Source organism: Equus quagga, chromosome 13 (assembly GCF_021613505.1).
Source record: "Equus quagga isolate Etosha38 chromosome 13, UCLA_HA_Equagga_1.0, whole genome shotgun sequence".
NCBI classification, from domain to species: Eukaryota; Metazoa; Chordata; class Mammalia; order Perissodactyla; family Equidae; genus Equus; species Equus quagga.
Genome location: NC_060279.1, coordinates 97,022,250 through 97,045,661, shown reverse-complemented (window position 1 = coordinate 97,045,661; position 23,412 = coordinate 97,022,250). Strand labels below are relative to the sequence as shown.

At 55.2% G+C, this 23,412-nt stretch overlaps 2 protein-coding genes across 5 annotated transcripts; one reads left to right on the top strand and one right to left on the bottom strand.

The window, feature by feature from the left end:
• Positions 1-128: 128 nt before the first annotated feature.
• On the top strand, positions 129-16,548 carry ITPKC (inositol-trisphosphate 3-kinase C). The gene is made up of 7 exons (XM_046681853.1): positions 129-1,348; positions 5,595-5,694; positions 7,811-8,024; positions 9,484-9,688; positions 12,410-12,511; positions 13,170-13,241; positions 15,130-16,548. Exons 1-7 carry the CDS (start codon positions 245-247, stop codon positions 15,331-15,333), a joined length of 2,001 nt encoding a protein of 666 aa, XP_046537809.1. The 5' UTR covers positions 129-244; the 3' UTR covers positions 15,334-16,548.
• Positions 16,545-23,335, bottom strand: ACTMAP (actin maturation protease). Of its 4 annotated transcripts, none has more exons than XM_046681855.1 (7): positions 22,228-23,335; positions 20,652-20,720; positions 20,029-20,153; positions 19,537-19,666; positions 19,375-19,445; positions 17,919-18,331; positions 16,545-16,822 (listed from the first exon to the last, which is right to left on the bottom strand). In XM_046681855.1, the coding sequence occupies exons 1-6, from the start codon at positions 22,545-22,547 to the stop codon at positions 17,931-17,933; spliced, it is 1,116 nt and encodes a 371-aa protein (XP_046537811.1). In that variant the 5' UTR covers positions 22,548-23,335; the 3' UTR covers positions 16,545-16,822; positions 17,919-17,930. The 4 variants fall into 4 exon arrangements, with proteins under 4 accessions (XP_046537811.1, XP_046537812.1, XP_046537810.1 ...); XM_046681856.1 differs by having other exon boundaries at positions 16,545-16,797; XM_046681854.1 differs by lacking the exon at positions 16,545-16,822 and having other exon boundaries at positions 17,195-18,331; positions 22,228-22,813; positions 23,017-23,320.
• Between the last annotated feature and the right edge of the window lie 77 nt (positions 23,336-23,412).

Below are 23,412 nucleotides of genomic sequence, written 5' to 3'. Positions count from 1 at the left end.
ACCCCCTCCAACGTGGGAGGGCGTGGCCAGGCGAAGCCCGTCCCCCCTTACGTCACGTCCGGCGGGGCGGGGCTCCGGGGCTTTCCTCGGGAGGAGGAGTATCGGTTAACCCCTGCGTGGCCGGGCGGGCTGGAGCTCCGCGGGCCGGAACCCGGGAGTCGGGGCTCCCCAGCCACACCCCTCGCGGGGTTTAAAGGGGCAGGAGGCGCCGGGTCAGGCCGAAGCCCGAACCAAGGGAGCGGGCATGCGGCGCTGCCCGTGCCGAGGGAGCCTGAGCGAGGCGGAGGCCGGGGCGCTGCCGGGGGCGGCCCGCATGGGGCTGGAGGCGCCGCGAGGGGGGCGGCGGCGGCAGCCGGGGCAGCAGCGACCTGGGCCCGGCGCAGGGGGCCCGGCGGGGCGGCCGGAGGGGGGCAGGCCCCGGACCCGGACCGAGGAGTCCAGCCTTCACATCGAGCCCGAGAGGGCCGGCCTCGGGCCTGAGCCGGGGACCGACAGACAGGCTGAGCCTAAAGCAGCTGGCTTCGGAGCAGAGACGGAGCGGCCCAGTCGAAAGACGGAGCCAAACAGGTCCAGGCTCCGGACACATCTAGAAAGGAGCAGCCGCGGGTCAGAGCTGGAGACAGCTGGTCCTTGGACTGAGACTAGGACAGATGGCTTTTGGACTAATCCACACAGGTCCGGCCTCCAGCCTCAGCCAGAGCGGGCTCGCCTCTGGACAGAGCCAGGGGTTGACGGGCCCTGGACAGAGCTAGAAATACACGGGTCACCGACCCAGCTAGAGAGGGCCAAGCCTTGCACCAATCTCTGGACCCACCAGAACAGGTCCAGCCTATGGACTCAGCCAGAGAGGGGCTGTCCCTCAACAGAGCCAAGCGCTGATGGCTCCTGGAAGGAATTGTACACTGATGGCTCCAGGACACAACAGGATACTGAAGGCCCCTGGACGGAACCTCACACTGATGGCTCCCAGATACAACAAGATACTGAAACAGCCTGGACACAGCCTGGCGCTCATGGTCCCCAGATGCAAGATACTCACAGACCCCAGACAGAGTCTTGGACAGATTGCCTTTTGGGGGAGCCCAACCAAGATGACTCATTAGAGGAACCAGAGCATGGGGAGTTGGTGACTCACCTGTACTCTCACCTGGAGAGTAGCTCCCTGACCCCTGTGCCCCGCCTCATCATCACTCCTGAAACCCCTGAGCCTGAGGCTCAGCCCGTGGGACCCCCCACCCGGCTGGAGGGGGGCAGTGGCGGCTTCTCCTCTGCCTCCTCTTTCGACGAATCTGAGGATGACGTGGTGGCTGGGGGCGGAGGTGCCAGCGACCCCGAGGACAGGTCTGGGGTGAGTGGGACCCATCCTGCCCTTGAGCCACATCCCCTTGGACCCCTAATGCCCCTGCCTTTGCTTTGAGAAGTTTTCTAGCACCTACCAGCAATTTCATCTCCAGGTACCTCTTTCATCCACAGACCTCCCTCTGACAGACGGGGTTACTAATCCACTCCGGGCACCCTCCTCCTAATTCTCTCCTTCCCTCTCACCCACTGCCTCCAGTCCTGGGGTCTAAAATGGACGGCCACTGGCCGACTTCATGGCACCCAGGACCCCCTGAAATTGTACGCTTGTGTGATTCTGTGTGTATACCCAGAGATTTTTGCAGCAAGGGTCTGTGACTTCTGTCAGATCCTCTGGAGAGTCTGTGACCCCCAAATTGGAAGAGCACCAGTACAGGGAGTTGGAAAGGGTGCACTTTCCACCCCAGATTTCTTAGTCTGGGGCCTGTGGCTGCTTTAAGGGGTTGTCAACCTTCAGCCCTCCTTAGAACCCATGCACTTTTGTAGAGAGCGAGCCCCCAGCCTGTATCCGATTCTCAATTCTCGCTGTGTGAACCCCAAACGCTAAGGGATCCCCAGGCTAGCCAGGGACGCTCTGGTCTCCCCCCTGTCCCCCAGCTCCCAGGGGGCCCCCTGCAGACTTGTTTACATCCTCCGCCCTCACCCCCAGCTTGGGTGCGGTTCTCCCCGGTGAATCAGGAGGGCCGGCAGGGCAGGTTCAGGGAGGGAGGGCCAGGTGAGAGAGGCTCGTTCGCGTCTGCCCGCTGGGTCCTCCCAGAGTCTGGGGCCCCTGGCTGGAGTCTGCCCTGAGCCCCCCTCACCCCACATGCCTGCCTTAGGAACATGCTCACACATGTGGCAACAGCTGTGAGAGACAGACGTGCCTCGGCCTGCCTGCGCCCCAGCAAAGGAGCTGACCCTCTGGGGCTTTCTGCCATTGCCTTTCCCTCCCCCTCCTCTCTCACCTCCTTGGCATCTCAGCACAGCTGAGCTGGAAGTGGGTGAAAGAAATAGAGATCTAATAATAATAGCAGTTAGCACTCAGCCTGTGCTAAGCTCTTTGCTTGTCTTAATGCATTACGTCCTCACAGAGGCAGATACTGTCATTATCCCCATTTTACAGATGAGGAATCTGAGGCCCAGAGAGGTCAAGATGCTTGTCCAAGGTCACACACCTTGCAAGACACAGAGCTGAGATTCAAACCCTTAATGAATACCAGGCACTTTTCTTTTCTTTTTTGTGAGGAAGGTTAGCCCTCAGCTAACTGCTGCCGATCCTCCGCTTTTTGCTGAGGAAGACTGGCCCTGAGCTAACATCCATGCCCATCTTCCTCTACTTTATATGTGGGACCCTACCACAGCATGGCTTTTGCCAAGCGGTGCCATGTCCACACCTGGGATCTGAACTGGTGAACCCTGGGCCGCAGAAGCGGAACGTACGAACTTAACCGCTGCACCGGGCCGGTCCTGACCAGGCACTTTTCTAAGTGCTTTCTGTGTGTTAACTCTTTGAAGCCTTAGAACAAGACTATGAGTTTGGGATTATTATTATCTCCATTTTACAGAGGGGAAAATGAGGGATAGAGAGGCGAGGGTACTTGCTCAGGGTTGGCCGTATCTGGTCAGAGCCAGGATCCTAACTCAATTCTGGCTGAGTTTAAAACCCAGTCATGTTAATGCCTGCGGTGGGTGAATTGGTCCCTAACTTGCTTTCCTCCCAGGCCTCCCTGTCTCCCGTTTCTCCTCATCCTTCTGGAATGTGGGAATCTGCCTCCATGGTCCAGCTCTGATCAACTTTTGAACTTCCCCGCTCCAGTGCCTTCCATGGCTCCCAAGGGCCTTCCTGATAGCGATCAGGAGTTCAGTGCTGTGTTCAGGGCTTCCTGTCTCCGGGCTCCTTCCCACGTTCAGCTTCCCTTCTCCCCTCCTGACCCCCTCTGCCGCAACAAAGCGAAGTACACACTGTTCCTCGAACACGCTGCCACCATCCTGCCTCCTCTTGTTGCTTAAGCTGTTCCTGCTGCCCAGAATACCCCCGCTTCCTTCTCGCTTCATTTTGAAATCCCATCTGACATTGAAGGCCCAGCTACTTTGTTCCTTTCCTCCCCACTTCCTTCCTTCTCACATCCATCCTGTTCTCCTAATCAGACCACAGACAGTCCCTGAGCCCCTACTATTTGTTGGCTTTGCTGGGGACACAGCAGCGACCGAGACACTGCCCTCATGGAGCTTCCAGGCCAGTGGAGGAGGCAGACCCATCACCAGGCAGCGACAGCTCAGAGTGGTCAGGGCTGGGATGCAGGAAGCCCAAAGGGTTATGGGAGTCCAGAGGTGACTGGCCAGACCTGGGGTATCAGAGAGGGTTCCCTGGAGGAGGGGACGTGTGAGCTGAGTCCATCATGAAACCATCTGAGAAAGCCCATGTTAACCATCAGATCTAAGAAAAAAGGGAGAGAAGATATTGAATCTGCTTAGGATTAAAAAAAGACAATTTCAACTATCCTTCTTCAATCCAAGCAACATTTTTGGAGCACCCATTGTGTGCCAGGCTGTGAGCTGGAGACCCAGTCGTAACCATAACATCCCCAGTCCCTGCCCTCAGGAGCTTGCAGTCCAGCAACGCCGTAGTGGGTGAGGCCAGGGCAGTGGGGTCAGACCAGTGGTAGAACCCCAGCACTGTGCTGTGTGATTTAGGCAAGTGACTTCACCCCTCTGAACCTTTATTTCCTCCTCTGTAACATAGTCAACCATCCTCCTGGGGTTGTGTTTTGAGGATTAAGTAGGTTATGTCACACTAAGTCTTTGTCATTGTGCCTGGAATGTTCCAGGTGCTTAGTAAACAGGAACCTTTATTCATCACCTCCTCCCCATAGCTGGCAGCTGGAGGGGGTAGAGAAGAGCCCTTCCTGAATCCTGTAGTCCAGCCTCCTGACTCTATTTGACCTTCCCACCGTCAGTTAGGTGTCTGCTAGGTAGCTGGGTTCTGAGGGGCTGGGAGAGAACATGGCCTTGGACCCAAGGTAGTCGGGGGGTGGGCATGAGCCTCACAGATTCCTTCTCTGGAGACAGCTCATTCTGCCAGTACTTGCTAAGGGCCTGCTATGTGCTTGGAGCAGAGAATGTATTTGTGTGTGTGTGTGTGTGTGTGTGTGTGTGTACACATGTGAACGTGCTTGTGAGTCAGAGACTAACCTGGTCTCAGGAAGCTCTTGTTTGAGTCAACATGATACAACTATGTCATTGTTTTCTGTTGAGCTCTCTCTCTGTCTTTCTCTGCTTCTGTCTTTTTCTTTCTCTGTCATTCCTTTGTATCTGTGTCTCCCTGTCTTCCTATGCTTCTTTCTTTGTCTTTTGGTAACTAGCTGTCTTTGTATTAGTTAGGATAGGCCAGGGTTTGCTGTAGTAACAAACAAGCCCCATCTTAGTGACTTGGAACAACGAAGGATTGTTTTTGTTCATGTTTCACGTCGACCGTGGGTCAGTGGTGGGTGGGGGCCTCTGCTCCAGGCTGTCTTCACTCAGGGCCCAGGCTGAGGAAGCCTCCATTTCTCTTTCTACCCCTTTCTACTGGACGGAAAAGAACATGGGGAGTTGTGCACTGGCTTTAAGGCTTCCACCCAGAAGGGACACTCGTGCTCACATTTCATTGGCCAGAGCAAGTCAGTAACCAAAGTTCAGGAGGGCAGGGATGTTCCCGTAGGAGGCAGGGCTGGAGGGATTTGGTGAGCAGCTCTCATGACTGCTGTCGTCCCTCTTTGTCCCTGTCTCTCTGTCTCTGTCGTCACTTTGTCCTCTGCCTCTATTTCTGTCTCTGGTTCGGCTCCATCCGTCAACCTCTGTCTCGATCGTTTTCCGCAGAAGGTCTGACTTGGTTCGGGGACAGAGATGAGGCTTCCAGGTTTTTGGTGTGTGTGTGTGTTGGGGGAAGATTTGGGGGTTGCTGGTCACTGGAACAGAATCTAGCCTATCTTTACTCAATCGAGAAGGACAGAGAGACACAGATACAGAGAAAGTGATGACAGAGACAGACAGACGTGAACAGATTCTTCCCCACCTTTGCTGACACCTTTAGGGGATCCTGTGATTGCTGAAGTAAGTGGGCTTCGCTCACCCTCACGAATTTGGGAGCACTGATCCAAGGAAGTCCCCTGGCCCTGGCAGGACCCCAGGTCCACCTTGGTTCCCTCATGGCGGCACCCCCATCCCCTTCCCTCCTTGGCCTTGGCCTTGACCCCACCCTGCTCTGCCCCACACAGAACAAACCGTGGAAGAAGCTGAAGACGGTCCTGAAGTATTCACCCTTCGTGGTCTCCTTTCGAAAACACTACCCTTGGGTCCAGCTGTCTGGACACGCTGGTGAGAGCCGGGGGGCGGGGCGGGGGGCACACAGCGCTGGGCAGACGCCTGGGCTGAGGAAAGAGCTACAGAGCTGCTCTCTGGAGTTTAGTTTCCCCATCTGTACAGTGGGCTTGGTGACAGGGTGCACCTCGTGGGGCTCCTATGGGAAGTGCTTAGACCTGGGCTGGCCCATTCATACATCAGGGCTGAGGGCTGTTCCCTCTTATCCTGGTGTCGGGGAGAAAGTCCTCAACTTTGGGGACAAATGGGCCTGGGCTCAAATCCTAGGTCTGCTCTTTATTCGTGGGTGACCCTGGGCAAGTTACTTTCCCTCGCTGGGCCTCAGTTTCCTCATCTGTAATATGGAGATAATTGTGCCTCCCCGGCAGGGTTAACTGAAGGGTTAAAAAAATCAAAACGTACATCAAGATTGAGAGACAGGCCCCTCATAAATGGAAATTATCATTCCTCGTCCTCGCCCTGTGTCCAGAGCAGGGTGGGCCCCCAGTAAACAGCAGCTGTAAGGGTTTGCCCCAGGACCCAGCACAGTGTCTCCAGCACATAGTAGCACCACGCCCAGCATATAGCACTTTTTGTAAAGGGCTAGATGATAAATCAGCTAGTCAACTCTGCTGTTGCAGCGTGAAAGCAGCCATAGGTGATGCGTAAACATATGAGGGTGTCTGTGTCCCAATAAAACTTTATTTACAAAAACGGGCAATGGGCTGGACTAGACAAACTGTTCCCACCACCAAAGGGAGACAAGAAGGGAACTTATCTGCCTTGTTCATCCTTAGATCTGAGTCAGAGGAAAGGCAGGGCCCCCGAAACTATAAACTCAGGCCTGTCGTCTATATGTGTTCTAGTTACTATGGCTGAGTTTACAAAAACAAAAAATAGAAAACTTGAAACTAAAAAAAAAAAGTGGTTGAAAAAAAAACTTCATGGGGGCCGGCCCCGTGGCCAAGCGGTTAAGTTCGCGAATTCCGCTTCAGCAGCCCAGGGTTTCGCCAGTTCAGATGCCAGTTGCGGACCTAGCAGCATTCATCAAGCCATGCTGAGGCGGCGTCCCACACAGCAGAACTAGAAGGACCCGCAGCTAGAATATACAACTATGTACTGGGGGGCTTTGGGAGGAAAAAGAAAAAAAAAACGCAATGGAATAAAACAACCATTTTATTACACTCACAGGTTTTGGGTCGGGAATTCAGGCAGGACATGGCAAGGATGGCTTGTTCCTGCTCTGTGATATCTGGGAACTCAGCTAGGACAGCTCGAAGGCTGCAATCTGGAAATTTTGGAGGTTCATTCGCTCACACGCCTGGTGATTGATACTGGCTGTTGGCTGGGTCTCACTGGGGGCAGCTGGCTGGAAAGCCTATATGTGGCTTCTCTGCATAGTTGCTTGGGCTTCCTCACAGTATGGTGGCCTCGAGTAGCCAGATTTCTTATGTGGCAGCTCAGGACTGCAAGGGCTAGCGCCTCTGCTAATAAAGTGGAAGCTGCATGTCTGTTTATGACGTAGGCTCTGAAGTCACACAGTGTTGCTTCTGCCATAAGCCCTGCCAGAGTCAAGGGCAGAATTACCCTGTACTTCTTGATGGAGTGGGGAAATTCTAGAAGTGTGTGTGGGACAGGAGCTATTGTTGCAGCCATCTTGGGAAAATATAATCTGAAAATACAATCTGCTTCAATAAGAATTTGTAAGTCTAATCTATATTAACTATCTGCATGGGCCAGGAAATGCCAGATTTGTAAATGAACCTAAATAGGCTTCAGCAGTCAGCACTTTGGGGCTCCAGGCAGAGACAAATGCACATCTGCTCTGGAGAGTCGGGCTCTCAACTCAGATCTCACGAAAATTCCCACAGTTGATCCTGAGCTCACAATCCAAAATTAGAAAACAAATGAGGACACAGTCTGTTGTGAAGAGGACTTTGTTTCAACAAAGAGCAGAAATAGGCCCTTCCCTCAGCACCCCTGGCCCAGATCTTAATAGTTGCAGGGAGAGAGAAAAAACATGGCAGAAGGGTTAGGCAAGACGATGGTGGCCAGGATCTGATGCATATGGGAGATGGGGGGATTCGCTTGCTGATCCAGTTTCTGACCCTCTCATTGACTGTGCTGCTCATAGGGAACTTCCAGGCAGGAGAGGATGGTCGGATTCTAAAGCGTTTCTGTCAGTGTGAGCAGCACAGCCTGGAGCAGCTGATGAGCGACCCCCTGCGGCCTTTCGTGCCTGCCTACTATGGCACAGTGCAGCGGGACGGCCAGGCCTTCAACCAGATGGAAGATCTCCTGGCGGACTTCGAGGGCCCCTCCATCATGGACTGCAAGATGGGCAGCAGGTGGGGTCAGGAATAGCCAGGAGGCAGAGGTGGAGGGCGGTGGTGGGCATTTTTGAAGACAGTGCCAAGTCAATCTTCAAAGTGGTACCCGCGTACATTCCCACCGGCAGTGTATAAGAATTCTGGTTGTTCTATTTTGTCAGCAACACTGGGTATTATCTGTTTTATTAATTTTAACCGTTCTGCTGAGTGTCTCATTATGGTTTTCACTTCTATTTCTCTGATGACCAAAGAAGTTGAATGTTGATTGACCGTTTGGAAATCCTCTTTGGAAAAGTACTTATTTGAATATTTTGCCCATTTTTCTATTGTGCTGTCTGTCTTTTTCTTTTTGATATGTAATTCTTTATATATTCTAGATACAAATCCTTTGTTGGAGGGGCTGGCCCAGTGGCGTAGTGGTTAAGTTTGCGTGGTCTGCTTTGGCGGCCCAGAGTGCATAGGTTCAGATCCCAGGTGCAGACATACACATCACTCATCAAGCCACGCTGTGGTGGCATCCCACATACAAAATAGAGGAAGATTGGCACAGATATTGGCTCAGCGACAATCTTCCCCACCCCCCCCAAAAAAAATAATAATCCTTTGTTGGAGATACACACACATTGTCCAACTCTCCCATTTCACTCTCTTAATAGTGTCTTTTGATAAACAGAAGTGCTTTTTTTTTCTTGAGGAAGATTAGCCCTGAGCTAACTACTGCCAATCCTCTTTTTGCTGAGGAAGACTGGCCCTGAGCTAACATCCATGCCCATCTTCCTCTGCTTTTTACATGGGACACCTGCCACAGCATGGCGTGCCAGGCAGTGCCATGTCCACACCCAGGATCTGAACCAGTGAACCCCAGGCTGCTGAGAAGGGGAACGTGTGCCCTTAACTGCTGTGCCACTGGGCCGGCCCCTGAAGTACTTTGAATTTAGTCTAGTTTGTCAATTTTTTTCATTATGGTTAGGAGCTTTATGTTTAAGAAATCTGTGCACTCCAAGATCATGAAGATCTTCTCCTGTGTTTTCATCTTCAAGCTTTATTGTTTTAACTTTCCCATTTAGATCTGCAGTCCATCTAGAATTAATTTTTATTTGAGGTAGGGATCGAGGTTCATTTTTTTTTCCCATATGGAGATCCTATTGACCCAGCACCATTTATTTATTTTATTTTATTTTTTTAAGATTTTTTCTTTTTTCTTTTTTCTCCCCAAAGCCCCCCAGTACATAGTTGTATACCCAGCACCATTTATTGAAAAGACTTGCCTTTCCCTGCTGAATTGCAGTGGCTTCTTTGTCATAAATTGGGTGAATATACACGTGTGTGTCTGCCTGTGGACTCTGTTCTGGTCCATCGATCTATTTGTCTGTTCTTGTGCCACACGGTAGTTTTATAACGTGCTTCGATACCAGGGAGTGTAAGTCCACCACCTTTGTTCTCCATAATTTCCTTCGTCATGTCCTCTGTGTCCCAGGACCTACCTGGAGGAGGAGCTGGTGAAGGCGCGAGAAAGGCCCCGGCCCCGGAAGGACATGTATGAGAAGATGGTGGCCGTGGACCCCGGGGCCCCCACCCCCGAGGAGCACGCCCAGGGGGCAGTCACCAAGCCCCGCTACATGCAGTGGAGGGAGACCGTGAGCTCCACCTCCACCCTGGGCTTCCGGATCGAGGGCATCAAGGTGAGAGCCAGGAGCTGCTGGCCTGTCGCTAGAGGGCTGGGAACTAGATCTGAGGCAGGGCTTCTGGGAGAACGTGGGTTTCAGGGAAGGCTGGAAAAAAGCAAGACCAGGAGAGAGAGCAGGAGACTGCAGACGATGAAAAGACTGAGGCGGGGTGGGGGGATGGGGAGTGGCGTCCTGCTTCTCTCTCACCCCCACACCCATCATGACCAAGTTTAGTGTATCCATGTGTCTGAGCATCTCTTGATTCCATCTTCTCCCCTCCCTGTGGCCCTGTCCTAGTCTGGCCCTGCCTTCTCCTGCCCCAGCCTCCCTAAGCTCCCGGGCTGTGGTCCTACCCCCTCTGATCCACTGTCCCACACAGCAGTTAGAGGGGTCCTTTTACCCCCCCTCCCACCTTATGGAGAAAGTTTTCTTCTTTTTCTTTGGTAAATTAAGTCTAATTGTTTGAATAGGCGTTCACACAGTTCAAAAGTCAAATGATATTATAAAAAGGTATACAGGAGAATTTTCTCTCCCAGCCCTGCAGCTGTCCTTCTCATTCCAGCTCTGCACCCCTCACCTGCTCATGGGGAGCCCTTTATCAGTTTCTTATATTTCTTCCTGCAGACACCAACAAATGCAATTGCATATCCTAACTTTCCCTCCCTCTCTTACACCAAAGGTGGTGCACTACACACACTGATTGGCAACGTCCTGGAGAATTTCCCCCATCATTCCATAGAAAGTTTCCTCTTTCTTTCTTTCCTTTTTTTTTTTTTTTCATAGCTGCGGAATAGCTTTTTGTGGATGTGCCACAGTCCCCTATAGATGGCCACCTGGGTGGTTCCCATTTTTGCCATTACAAACAATGCATCAATGAGTCACTTTGTACATAAGACATATTGTAAATGTGTGGGTTTAGCTGTAGACTAGATGCCCAGAGCAGGACTACTGGGTCAAAGACTAAACGCATTGGGAATTCGGTTAGAGATTGCCAAACTCCTTTCATGGGTGTCGTACCACTGTGCATGCCGCCAGTGAGAGTGCCTCTTTCCCCACGGCCTCACCTGAGCCATCCTTCCAGGTTGCAAATCTGACAGTGTCATTCTCCTGTTCAAGACCCTTCCATGACCCCCTAGTATCCTCAGGAGAAGTTCCCTGGCCTCGAGGGCCCTCCGGGGTCTAGTCTCATCTCTCATCCCTCTCTTCCTCCTTGTTTACCTCAGGCCACAGTGATGCACTTTCATTTCCATGAAGGGGTCCCACTGTCTCGTGCCACTTGGCCTCTGCACATGCTGTTCCCTCTGTCTGGACTTATCTTCCCTCTACTGTTCCCCTGATTGACTCCCAGTCATTTTCCTGTCTCCTTTTAAATTTTACTTCCTCCAGGAAGCCCTGTTTGATTTCCGTCCTACTAGATCAGGGCCCCCTCTCTACCTCCTCATAGCTTCCTGTTGTTGTTGTTAGTACCGTTGAGTAAATTCTGACTCCTGGCAATCCTGTGGACAGCAGAGTGGAACCCTGCCCGGTCTTTTTGGACCATCTTCTCACCTTCTGGCATTGTATCAGTCAATGCTTTGCTGCTATTGATAGAGTTTTCATGGCCAATTTTTTCGGAAGTGGGTGGCCAGGTCCTTTTCCTAGGCTGTCATAGTCTGGAAGCTCCACTGAAGCCTGTCCACCATCGGTGACCCTGCTGGTATTTGAAATACTGGTGGCATAGCTTTCAGCATCACAGCAACACACAGCTGCCACAGTCTGACAACCGCCAGACAGATGGTTCCCTGACCAGGAAATGAACCCAGGCCACAATGGTGAGAGCGCCGAATCTTAACCACTAGACCACCGGGGCTGGCTCATAGCTCCCTATACTCCTTCATTCTTTTTTTTTTGGAGGAAGATTAGCCCTGAGCTAACTGCTGCCAATCCTCCTCTTTTTGCTGAGGAAGACTGGCCCTGAGCTAACATCCGTGCCCACCTTCCTCTACTTTATACGTGGGATGCCTACCACAGCATGGCTTGGCAAGCGGTGCCATGTCTGTACCCAGGATTTGAACTGGCGAACCCCAGGCCTCCGAAGCGGAACATGGGTACTTAACTGCTGCGCCACTGAGCCTGCCACTGCTTCATTATGCTTATCTCCTTTTGTGATGATCTTATTCAATATCTGCCTCCCTCATCTGACTATGTCTATCCTGTTACCTCCATGTTACCAATGCCCACACGGTACCTGGCACAGAATGGCAGAATGACTCAGGTGGCTTCTCTGTGCCCCTCTCAGATATAAAAAGTAGCATTGGTCTCCTTTATCAGGTGCTTCCTTACTATGTGCCAGGCACTGTGCTATGCATCCTACACATCCGGTTTCCTCTAATTCTTACACAGCTTTAGCAAGTGGGTACGAGCACAGTTCCCACTTTCCAGATGAGGAAACTGAGGCTGAGACAGGTGAAGTGACTTGTTTCAAGCTGCCCAACTAGGAAGTGGCAGAGTCATGATTCAAAGCCCACTTGGCTAGACTGGCTCAACCAGGGGGTTCAAGGTGAGAGCTGGAAGGACTGGTTGCTCAGAAGTGTGACTTTGGCTCAGTTGAGCTGGGCTGAGCAGTTGGGCTGACTTCCCCCGAACAGCAAGTAAGCGTGGAGGCAGGGCGATGGCCCCAGGAGGTGCTGGTGGCTGCTGGCATTGGGCATGGGAAGGAGAAGGCATGACACTGTGCCTTCACCCCTTGCCCTGCAGAAAGCCAATGGGACCTGCAACACCAACTTCAAGAAGACGCAGGAGGTGGAGCAGGTGACAAAGGTGCTGGAGGACTTTGTGGATGGGAACCATGGACTCCTGGTGAGTGGGTCACCCATGCCCCAAACTTAGCAGCTTGGGACCACCACCATCATGGTTGCTCCCAAGTCAATGGGCTTTTACTTTGGGCTGAGGTTGGCTGATACTGGCTGGTGTTGCCCACCATCTTTGGTCACCTAGGGGCTTGGCTAGGCCTGGCTGGTCTAGGATAGTCCTGCTCACACGTCTGGCGGCTAGCTCGCTGTCTCGGCTCATGACTTGGCCACATGTCTCTCATGATCCAGCAGGCTAGCCTGGGCTTGTTCTCAGTGTGGAAGCAGGTGGCCAAGAGAACAAGTGAAAACGCAAGACCCCTTGATGGTTAGGCTCAGAATGGCCACCATCATTTCTGCCATGTTCTATTGGCCAAAGCAAGTCCTATGACCAAGCCTAGATTAAACGGGAGCAAACTCCACCTCTTGGTGGGAGGAGCTGCTAGGAATTGTGGGTATCACGTAACCTACCAACCACACTCTTTTCTGTGCCACCCTGATGCATCCGACCCCCCAGCCCCATCCCATTTTCCCCATGGCTCCCCTTATCCCATCCTGGCTGGGGTCTGCCCACTCCTTTTGGGGTATGGAACGAGGTCAGGTCTCAAGGTGAGTAAGGACCCACAAGGTCCCTGTGCTAACCAAGAAACCCTCCCTCTCACACACAGAGAAAGTATGTGGCTCGCCTGGAAGACCTTCGTGAGGCCCTGGAGAACTCGCCCTTCTTCAAGACCCACGAGGTGCGAGCCCCGGCCACCATGGGAGCAGACGGCCCTGTCGGGGTGGGGGGGACTGTCGGGGTCCAGGTCAGGTGGCACTGAGGGGAAACTGCTGACAGAGTTACAGGCCACAGCTGTAAAAAGGAGGCCCCAGGTTTGGGGGTTTGCCTTTTTGGGGTAGGCAGCACAGGGGATTTCTGGGAGGTGGGACAGTTAGGAGCACGGACTCGAGCCGGGTGGCCTGGGATGAAGGCTGGTTGACCCTGGGCGTGTGAACTACCCTCTCGGGCCTCGGCTTCCTCCTGACATGGGGAAGAACAGTAGTGCTTTCTTCACGCGGCTGCTGAGGCGTGAGACGAGCGAAGAAGTGCTTTTACCTCCTAGCTCTTGCAGCTAATTTATCATCTCAGTTAGTTCCAGTTACTGTTATCTGCCTTCCTTGTTTGGTGGCTCGCCCCTTCCCTTTCCCTTCTCCCTCCCTTCTGCAGCTGCGTCTCTTTGGAAACATTCATCACTCTGGGCCTGTCTCAGAAAGTCTGTGAGGTGGTGAGGTCACCGCCTGTGTCCTCTCCAAGCTCCTCTGCCATCAAGCCCCTCTCTCCTCTCTTTCCTGATATCACTCACTTCTGAAAGAGCACTGATCTGGGGTTCAGGCCGGCTTGGGGTCAAACCCCAGCTTTGCCCTCCCCAGTCGCCTGGGCCTGGGCAGTGGTCCCACGGGCCTGTCTGCTGAGCTGCATGCTGGGGTGACAGGAGCACCTGCCTCCGGGGCATGGGGGAGGTTATGAGGGTGAATGTAGTGCAGGCCCAGCCCATAGTAAACCCTCAGTGTGTGCCAGCTGTTATTGCCACGTTTGTTATCAAACGTCACCCTCGTAGTCCTTGTCACTGCTTTCCGGCTTTGTATGCAAGTCACAAAGAGGAGGCCAGGGGACTGCATCTCTTCTGTCTTCATGTTTGGTTTCACCTGCTTAGTGACTTAGTACTTTAAAAAAAGAGTTTAAACATTTAAAACGTGAGATTTCACACCAAAATTGGGATTTCCAGTTTCCCTCGGCACACTGGGAGACGTGGCAACACAGGGCCCCTCGCCGTGTGCCCACAGCCGTCCAGAGCTGGGCGGTGCCTGCCTCTTCTCACCTGCCCGTCTGCCCAGTCATCTGGGTTCTCTGGGAGCAGTGGTGATTGAAGCCTGACTAGAATAAGCGAGGGGCTCACAAACCTGGAGTTAGTTGAAGGGAAGGAACATATTGCTAATCAAAAAAAGAAAAACAGCATCTACTGAGGGCTGTGTGCCCAGCACCACAGGGCAACTTAGGAGCGTGTGGATTGTGGAATGCCGCCAACGACCCCAGGAGGTTGGGGCTGTTCCCGTCACCCCATTCTACAGATGAGGAAACCGAGGCCTGGAGAAAGGAAGCCACTTTGCTTGGGGTCACCAGCAGCAATCTGCTGGGGCTGAGGAGTTGCTGCCCCTTTCTGTGGGGTGAGCATTATCCACTTCCTTAGTATGACCCCCCCAACCTCCTGCCAGGGCTCTTGTGACCCACCCAGGATCCTGCAGGCATGTGAATTTGTACCCCAGCCTGAAAAAGGATGTGTGTTAACCTTTGTTGTGAGTTTGTTATACTGGCAACTGTTCTGAGAGTTTTATATGGATTAATTCATACATAAAAATATGCACAGCAACCTTTGAGGTCGATGGTGCTATTATTCCAGTGCAGAGATAAGGAGAGGTTAAGTCACCCACCCAAGGCCACAAAGCCAGTAAATGGCAGAGCCAGGACTTGAACCCAGGCAACTGAGTTCCAAAGTTCATGCTGTCAGCTACCCCCCTCAGCTGCCTGTGGGGAAGGGACCTTGACCCGGGCCTGTGCCTCCCCCTAACCTCCGGCCTCTTCCCCTGCAGGTGGTAGGCAGCTCCCTCCTCTTTGTGCATGACCACACCGGCCTGGCCAAGGTCTGGATGATCGACTTCGGCAAGACAGTGGCCCTGCCTGACCACCAGACGCTCAGCCACCGGCTACCCTGGGCTGAGGGCAACCGTGAGGACGGCTACCTCTGGGGCCTGGACAACATGATCTGCCTCCTTCAGGGGCTGGCTCAGAGCTGACCCGCTCGCCCCCCACCATGTTTATTTATTGGATGGTGCCTGTCTGGCTGGAAGAGCCTGAGATGCACGGGGCCTGAGGTTGGCCACGGGGGAGCTGGCATCCAGGCATGGGAGAGGTGGTTGTACACCTCACAAGACCGGAGTGGAAGATCTGCAGGGCCTCGGAGACTGGGTAGCACCTGGCCCTTTCATGGTACAGGGGTTGTAAAGAACAGAGAGGGGGCCTGACAGATTGGGTCTGCTGACCAGCCAGGAAGGCTCCTGAGGGGCTGCCGGAGGCCACAGCTAAACCAGGTGCCCCGAGAGAACACAATGCAGGTGCTGCAGGTACACGTGTGACCTGGCGCCTGTCAGTGCATGAAGAACTGTAATCACTGCCTCCTTGTCAGCCCCCTCCCAGCTGGAAGCTGGCTCCCTGAGGCCAGGGACCGGTCAGCTTCGTCTGTGGTGTCCCAGAGAACTAGACATTTGTGAACCAATGCTGGAGCCGCTCGTCCGCCTAGAATTACAGCCCCATCTCTTCATCTGGGGGCTGTTCCAGGGCTGTGGGAGGCTCTGAGGAAGGGCTGACACCACGGGACCTCTCCGAGAGCTGACACTGCTGGGTGGTGCCCGGCTCACTCTGTCCTGCCCTCCCTTCCTCCTGGGAGAATTCTGCTGACCCTCTGCAGACCAAAACCACAACCACATCCCACGCCAGCAGTGTGACCAGCACAAGCTTTCCTCGAGCACAGTGCAGCCTCACTTTCTCCTTCCTGGCCGACTGCAGTGGCACACAAGGCTTTCCAAAAGGTCAGGAAGCAGGGCTGCATTCCTCCGGAGGGCCCCCATCCCTGAAAAGTGCCCAGCTCAGGCCAGGGGTGCAGGGTGGGGCCGCTGACCAGGACTGCAGGCTTGCAACTTGGTCCCAGCCCAAGATCCCAGCCCCCTGAGGTGTGGGTGATGGCCTTCTGTCCCCTCCTCCTGCCCGTCACTTTGGCTTCCTGGCCCACAAGGCTGGGCCAGGGTGGGGGGTGGGGGACAGGCACCTCCCTCTCCCCAAGGCTCTCACACTGTCTTCTGGGCCTGCGGTGCGCTCCTTTTCTACTGACCTTTATACTTATTTATACGAGACAGTAGTTGTTAGATGGGGCAGCGTCGGGAACAGGAGGCAAAACTGCCTCACTGCCTTCTCCCCCGTGACGACCCCCCAATAAACAGGACATTCAGAGTCAACTTTGTGGCGTTTTTCCTTTTGCATCGGGGTGTGCGGGCTCAAAGCTCCTGATCTGAGCCTTAGTGCCAGGTGGGGTAAGGGGACAATGATCCGTCTGGGGTAAAGGCAGGCTCGGCATGGGCTGTCCGGTCATCAGTGGTTACTGAGCTGTTACTCTTGTGCTTGGCTCTGTGCCGGACGATGCAGGAGACACAGTGATCACTAGGCAGCTCCAAGCTCTGCCCTCAGCGGCTCCCAGGCCAGTACACCTGTCAGTGCCAACCAATGTCAGGGCTGGGATGGGGGACACCACACTTCTGGTTAGAAACACTACACTGAACCTTTGCTCTGGCTAAGACTCTTTGCTGGGCACCGGGGACAGAGCAGTGACCAAGACAGATTTCTCCCTCTCCCTCCCCTTTCAGAGTAAAGGCAACAAGTATTCACTAAACTGATAATTGCTCTACGTATATATCTGTATGGGTACTAACTCCCTGGTTTGAATCTTGGCCCTGGGACTGGCCAAGCCACGTGACCTTAGGCTGGTGGCTGCACTTCTCCTGGCTTCAGTCTCTCATCTGGAAGACGGAGAGGATCTAGCACCTTCCTTACAGGCCTGGAGGATTTCATGGCTTAACACAGGTACGGGGGTTGGCACGTAGTAAGTGTTCTCAGAAGGATTTGCTTGTTGTTTTTAAATCAGAAGAACACAGAGATGGGAGAGGGGCCCAGCCGGGGCTGAGGGCACCTTCCCTGAGGAAGTGACAGCCATGATGGGGCAGTTAAGGAGTTAGCAGAGGGCTGCAGTGGGGTACGACAGGGGCCTGACAGGCCAGTGTGGCTGGTGGCAAAAGTGTGAGGAAGAACGGCCTAGGACAAGGAGAAGCGAGCTGAGGCTGGGAGAGGTCAGTCCCTATCGTGTGAGGAACAAGGAGCTGCTAGAAGCTTCTCTGGTGGAGAGTGGGAAGATCTGGTTGGTGTTTTTTTGCTCCCTCAGCCCTGGCTCCATGTGAACAGCCACGGGGCAGCAGGGGGTCCAGTGGGGGGGCTCCTGCAGATGACCAGAGAGAGGACAGTGGTCTAGAAGGGGGGGGGTCACCAGTGAGAAACGGATGGGTGCAACATCGAGGTGTGATGGACAGGACATGGGGTCTGAGCTGTCATCAGTCTCCCCTGGAGAGAGGGAGCTGGTCTGTCAGGCTCCTGGCTGTAACCCCAGCCTACACAGTAGGTGCTCAATACTGGGGGGATGGGCTTGGCGGGGGGGGGAGTGGGGATAATGCCAGGATTGGGACTGGATGGACTGGGGGGGACCCTGCATGAAGGATCTCTGGCTGGAGGTCCTCAGAGATCCAACCCAAACCCTTGGGCTGTCATACAAAACAAGAACCTGGGGAGCTCTTCAAACAGTGACAGAGCCAGGCTGTGGCTGGGGCCCGGTCCCCTGGTTCAGGGCTGCAGCAGGCTTGGGGCTGGAGTCCTGTGGTCTGAGGAGCAGGGCCTGGCCACAGAGGCCGGCTTGCACCCCACCAGCAGGCACCACATACTCCCGGCCATCGGCGGCCCTCGTGGGCGAGAAGTCCGTCAGCTGCAGGTTGCTATCCCGGACTTGGTCGTAGTCCCACAGCTGGTAGTGCCAACTCTTGCCCTGCTTGGAGAGAAGGTAGACAGCTCCTGGCGAGCCTTCCTCCGGCAGAGATGGTGGCTGGTGGGGCATGCCAGGTGCTGGGTGGAAGAGGCCTGGCAGGTCAGGGTCCTCAGCATAGCTCAGGCCTGGCACATGCTGCACGCCCAGCAGGACCCCTGGGAGGAGACGGGGAGGCTGTGAGTGGGAGCTGAACCCTGACCAGGTGCTGGGGCTCACTGAGTCCCCCCACAGCCCTTCAGAGTAGGTGTTGCCTCGATGCCCACGTTACAGAGAAGTCGGGGGCCAGCAGGCAGGGCTGAGATTGGACCCAGGGTGTCTGGCTCCAGAGCCGTAGACATTTAAGTCTTGCCTCCCACAGCCTGTTAGCACAGGGAGGTGAACAGGCAGCATTAAACAGAGCAAACAGGGCTGGCCTGGTGGCGCAGCAGTTAAGTTCACACGTTCCGCTTCTTGGCAGCCCAGGGTTCACTGGTTCGGATCCCGGGTGTGGACATGGCACCGCTTGGCAGAAGCCATGCTGTGGTAGGCGTCCCACATATAAAGTAGAGGAAGATGGGCATGGATGTTAGCTCACGGCCAGTCTTCCTCAGCAAAAAGAGGGGGATTGGCAGTAGTTAGCTCAGGGCTAATCTTCCTCAAACAAACAAAAACAAACAGAGCAAACAGCTGTTTGCATCAAGAAAAAGACGCTCAGAGAGGAGGCCTCAAGGCCAAAGATACAGGCCACCGGACACATGCAAATCCGTCCTTCTTTCAGGCAGGTGGAATGACGACAATGCTGATCACAGCTAATGCTGAGACGGGTAACGTGCCAGGCACCATTGTACAAGTTTTACATGTTCTGCCTAGGAGGCAGGCCAGTGAGGTGGCTACTACTGTCACCTTGATTTCCAGATAGAGAAATGGAAGGCCAGAGTCAGAGCCTGAAAGTGGCTGGCCCGGGCCTGCAGCCCAGACTGTCTGATCCTAAAGTCTGTGCTCAGAGCTTGTTTGTGGAAACCCCGACTGGCAGACAGTGAGGCACCTGCTGTCCGCCAGGGCCCTGCTAAGGACCCTGCGGGGACAGGGATGACCCAGCCTTGGTCCCTGCCTCGAGGGACTGGGGAAGTGCCAGTGCAACGGTGAGACTGTGAGGAGGGGTGGAGAGGGGCTGGGGAGATGCAGGTGAGGGCTTGGGGTGCAGGTGTGGAGGACTCACCTGCACTCACTGCCCAGTGGGCCTTGCAGCCCCTCCTCTGACATGGCTCGTGGTTGAAGTCCTCGTCGTAGCTGGCGCTGGGGTCAAGGTCAAAGCTGTGGTGTGGCCCTGGGACCCACCCTTCGCTCTCCCCACCCTGCTCTCTTCATGGCCTTGGGATACGGGATAAGCAAGGGATGTCCGGCGACAAGGTGACGCAGGACATGGTCTCGGTTGGGACCTCCCAGGCCACCGCAGAGCAGCTCCGCCTGGCAACCCAGTGCCTCCTGGGCCAGCCTGCCCATGTCGGCCACTGCAGACAAAAAGCAGACACAGAATGAGAAATCACTGCGTGCCTGGCACCATGCCAAGGGCTCTCCAGGGACTGACACCTCTAACCCTCACCATGACCATCACCTGTTTGCACAAATGCAGAAAATGAGGTACAGAGAGGGTAAGCTGCTTGTCCAGGGCCACACAGCAGGAGGTGGCAGAGCTGAGCTGGGAACCCGGGCAGCCTGACTTGAGTCTACCTTCTAACACTTGGCTCTACTGGGTGGGGAGGAGAGCCTAAGGAATGGAATAAGGGCCCCTAACGCGCCTGGCAGTGTCCCACTCAGCCTCTACAGCCCTTTCCTCTCCACCCAGCTTGCGACCCTTCTACACTCAACTCACCAGAGAACATCTCCCCCTGGGCTGTGTAGCCTCTCTCCATGGCCATCTGCACGAGTCTCTCCAGGGGGATGCCGCTGGGGGGCACCAGAAGAGTGCCTGCCATCCACAAGGCCACCAGTCCGCACCTGGGGAGAGCCAGGCCCAGCCCCTCAACCCCTAAGTCACGTCTTTACTGGGCCCCCTCTGCCCTGGAAGCTGGCAGGTGGGGAACAGGATTGCTGCCCTGGGGGAGCTCCCCTCCTCTCTCTCAGGCCAGGTGGGGACACCTGACCCCTCTTCACGAGAAAGAGAATGGCCAAGGCCTGGGCCCAGGGCTGGAGGGCTGCAGGCGGGGTGGGAGGGTGGGCAGAAATGTCACCTGGGCTTCCAGGAGGAGCAGGTGCTGAAGTGGAGTTAGAGATGAGGCTCTGGGTCCATCTGTCCACTCACCTGCTCATTGGTTCCAGTTCTGTTTATGATGCAGGCACCCAGGACCCTGACTTGGTAAGTTCCCCCCTTTCCCTCCTCCTCCTCCCCAGGCTGCCTCCTCCCACCCCCCAGGGTAAATCCTCAGAAGCACAGCAAAGGCAGGGGCTCGCAAGACCGGTGGCCAGGGCGCTGGAGTTCCGCCACAGGGCACGTACTGAGGGCCTTCTTGGATGAGGGAGGGCAGCTCGGCACAGAAGAGGATCCACCGCAAGTCACTTCTGAAACTGGATCAGAGCCACACTCGGGTCACGCGGGAACCAGCTCCCAGAGCCCCCGCTGGAGGTCTGGCTGGGAGTGGGGCATCAAGGGACGCTGAAGAGGAGGAACACAGGCCTGGCAGTCCTGAGGCCCGAGGGCCGCTCCAGGCTCTATCGCTGACCACTGACGAGGCACTTCCCCTTCCCGAGCCTCAGTTTCCTCATCTGCTCAATGGGAACCATCCTTCCACCTGCTGCTCCCTGCTCTTCAGTTAGTGAAGGGGCAAAGAGCAGACTGCAAAGGGGCTGCAAATCCCTTAATCCAGCCTTGAGTAAAACCAGAACATGCTCCAGGCCTAAAGATCGCCTTCATAACGAGCCCTTGCAGGCCTGTCCAGCCCCTCCCCCCCACCGCCCACGCACACTGCTCCCAGGATGCCCATCCCACCCCTCCAGGGCTCCTGAGGGGCTGGGTGAAGCACTTATACTTCTATTCCAAGGCAAGGCTGGTGGGGACACCCCACCCTCCTGATGAGAGCAGGCCATATCACCATACACGGTTAAAAGTGTGGACCCCTGTTGCCAGAGTTCAAACTGGGCTCTTCCTCTTCTAGGCACTGTGGCTAAGTGACTTCACTTCTACGAGCCTCAGTTTTCTCATCTGGAAAATGGGCTAATAGTTCCTACCCCTTGGAGTTGCTGAGCAGATTAAATAAGAACTTAAAAACACTCAGCACAGTGCCTGATGTGTGCAGGGCACACACAGCGGATGCTGTTATTTGCATCAAATTTGCCTCACTATGGCTGGGGCACTTAGGGCAGATTAATAACTTGTCTGGAGAGCTGGAAGTTTCCTCGAGGAGTCTGGGCAAGTCACTTCTCCCTCTTTCCCTCAGCCAGGCAATCGTTACACGGGGTCCCCACAGCCTGAGCCCAGGTCTAGCCCCCTCCCCTCCCACCTGGGCCCCCAGATTCCAGTGTCACCACCTCCACTCCCCGCAGGTGGCCTCCCTTCCTGTATGAGGCCCTCCACGGCTCCCCGGGGCCCTCAGGACAGTCTAGCTTCCTTCACGTGCCCGTCCTGCCCTGCCCACCTGTGAAACCCCATCTTCGCCACTTCCCCTGTTCCGTTACAGAACATGTTTGCAGGTTCCTCAACAGAACAAGTCTTCCTCTCACTCTGGGTCTCTGCACAGGCTGCTTACTCTCATCACACAGCCCTGCAGGACTTGCTCAACAGCACTCGGGGCTCCCCTTCTCCAGACAGGCCCCACGGACCCCCAGCCTGGGTCGGGCAGTCCCTCTGGGTGCCCTCATCACAGCTCTGACCACGCTGGGCTGCCCCTGTCCCGTGGAGGGAGGGATCTGTCTCTCACTGGCCTGCTGAAGGGTCTCAGGACACGGCTGGAGCAGCCAGACTGTTTGACCTTGAGGGAATGGGAACCCCCAAGAGGAGAGGGCTCAAGTGATCTGGGCACAGGTGGGTTGGCGAGACCCTGTGCGGGTGGGGTGGGGCGGGGCACGGGGACCCTACCGGTCCTTGTGCAGCTTCAGGAGCCTCTTGACGTCCTCTCTGCCCCTGGGGACTGGGCCGGCCTTCTCCAAGGCCTCCTTCAGGAGCCGGCTCTTCTCCAGGCCGTAGACGTGAGGGGGGGCAACCCCTGGGGCGGTGGGTGGAGGTGGCAGTGGGGGTGGCGGGGGAACCGGGGCCTCAAGACTCGAGGAAGGGGGTGGAAGAGCTAAGTCGGGGAGATGTGGGGGCAGGGGAGGAGGTGGCAGGATGGGGGCCTGGGGTGCAGGCGCTTTTGGAGGAGGGGCTGGGGGCTCTGGAGGAGGAGGGCATGGAGAAATCATTTTGGGGTCTATGGCATGGGTTGGAAAATCGAGAATGGGAGAGGGAAGGATCCTCCAAAATGAGTTGGTCTCAGGGATGGAGATTGAAGCTTTTAGAGCTGAGTTCCCGAATTTGAGGGCTGAGCAGTCATGAAAAGAATCAGGGTAAAACTGGGACCATGGGAGCCGGGATGGCGGCTGACTCAAATCAGGAGGGATCTGAGGGTTAAGCAGGGTGGGGTCCTTTCATCCGGAGCCAGATTTGTGGTACAGAGCTGGCTGCAAGCCTCGGGGAGGGAAAGGGAGTGGGGGTTAACTTACTATCCGGGCTAGATATGGAAACTTGGGGGGTCAATTTTGGGATATGAAGGCTCAAATTTGGGGTGAGGCACCTAAAGGGTGGGATTTAGAAACCCAGGGCTGCAGCCTGGGGAGTTCAGGCTCCGTAACCCCTCACATTCCCAGGCCCGAATTCAGAACCTTGGCTGACCTTTGAGTCAGAGGTCAAAAGGACACCTGGCAGGAAAACCAGCCTAGTGGTGGAGAAGGTCCTGGAATCAGAGCGCCACAGGAAAAGTCTTGTGGGCTGGGGAAGGCTCAGAACGCGGAGGGCGCTGGGAGCCGCGATACCGCCGGCACAGGGAATGGAAGAAAAAGACGCCTCCGCCTTCCCGCAAAATGGCGGCAGCAGCACACAACCTTTCCCACGTCACGTGGTAGGGCTCGCAACTCGGGCCCGCCCCTTCAGCGGTCACGTGACAGAGAGGGCGGAGAGGTGGGGCTTCCAAAGGACTGCCTCCGGAAGAGACGCGTCCCGATTGGCGAGAAGCGCGTGAGGGGGCGTAGCCATCACTGATTGGTCCGTAGCCCCGGGCACAGCAGAAGG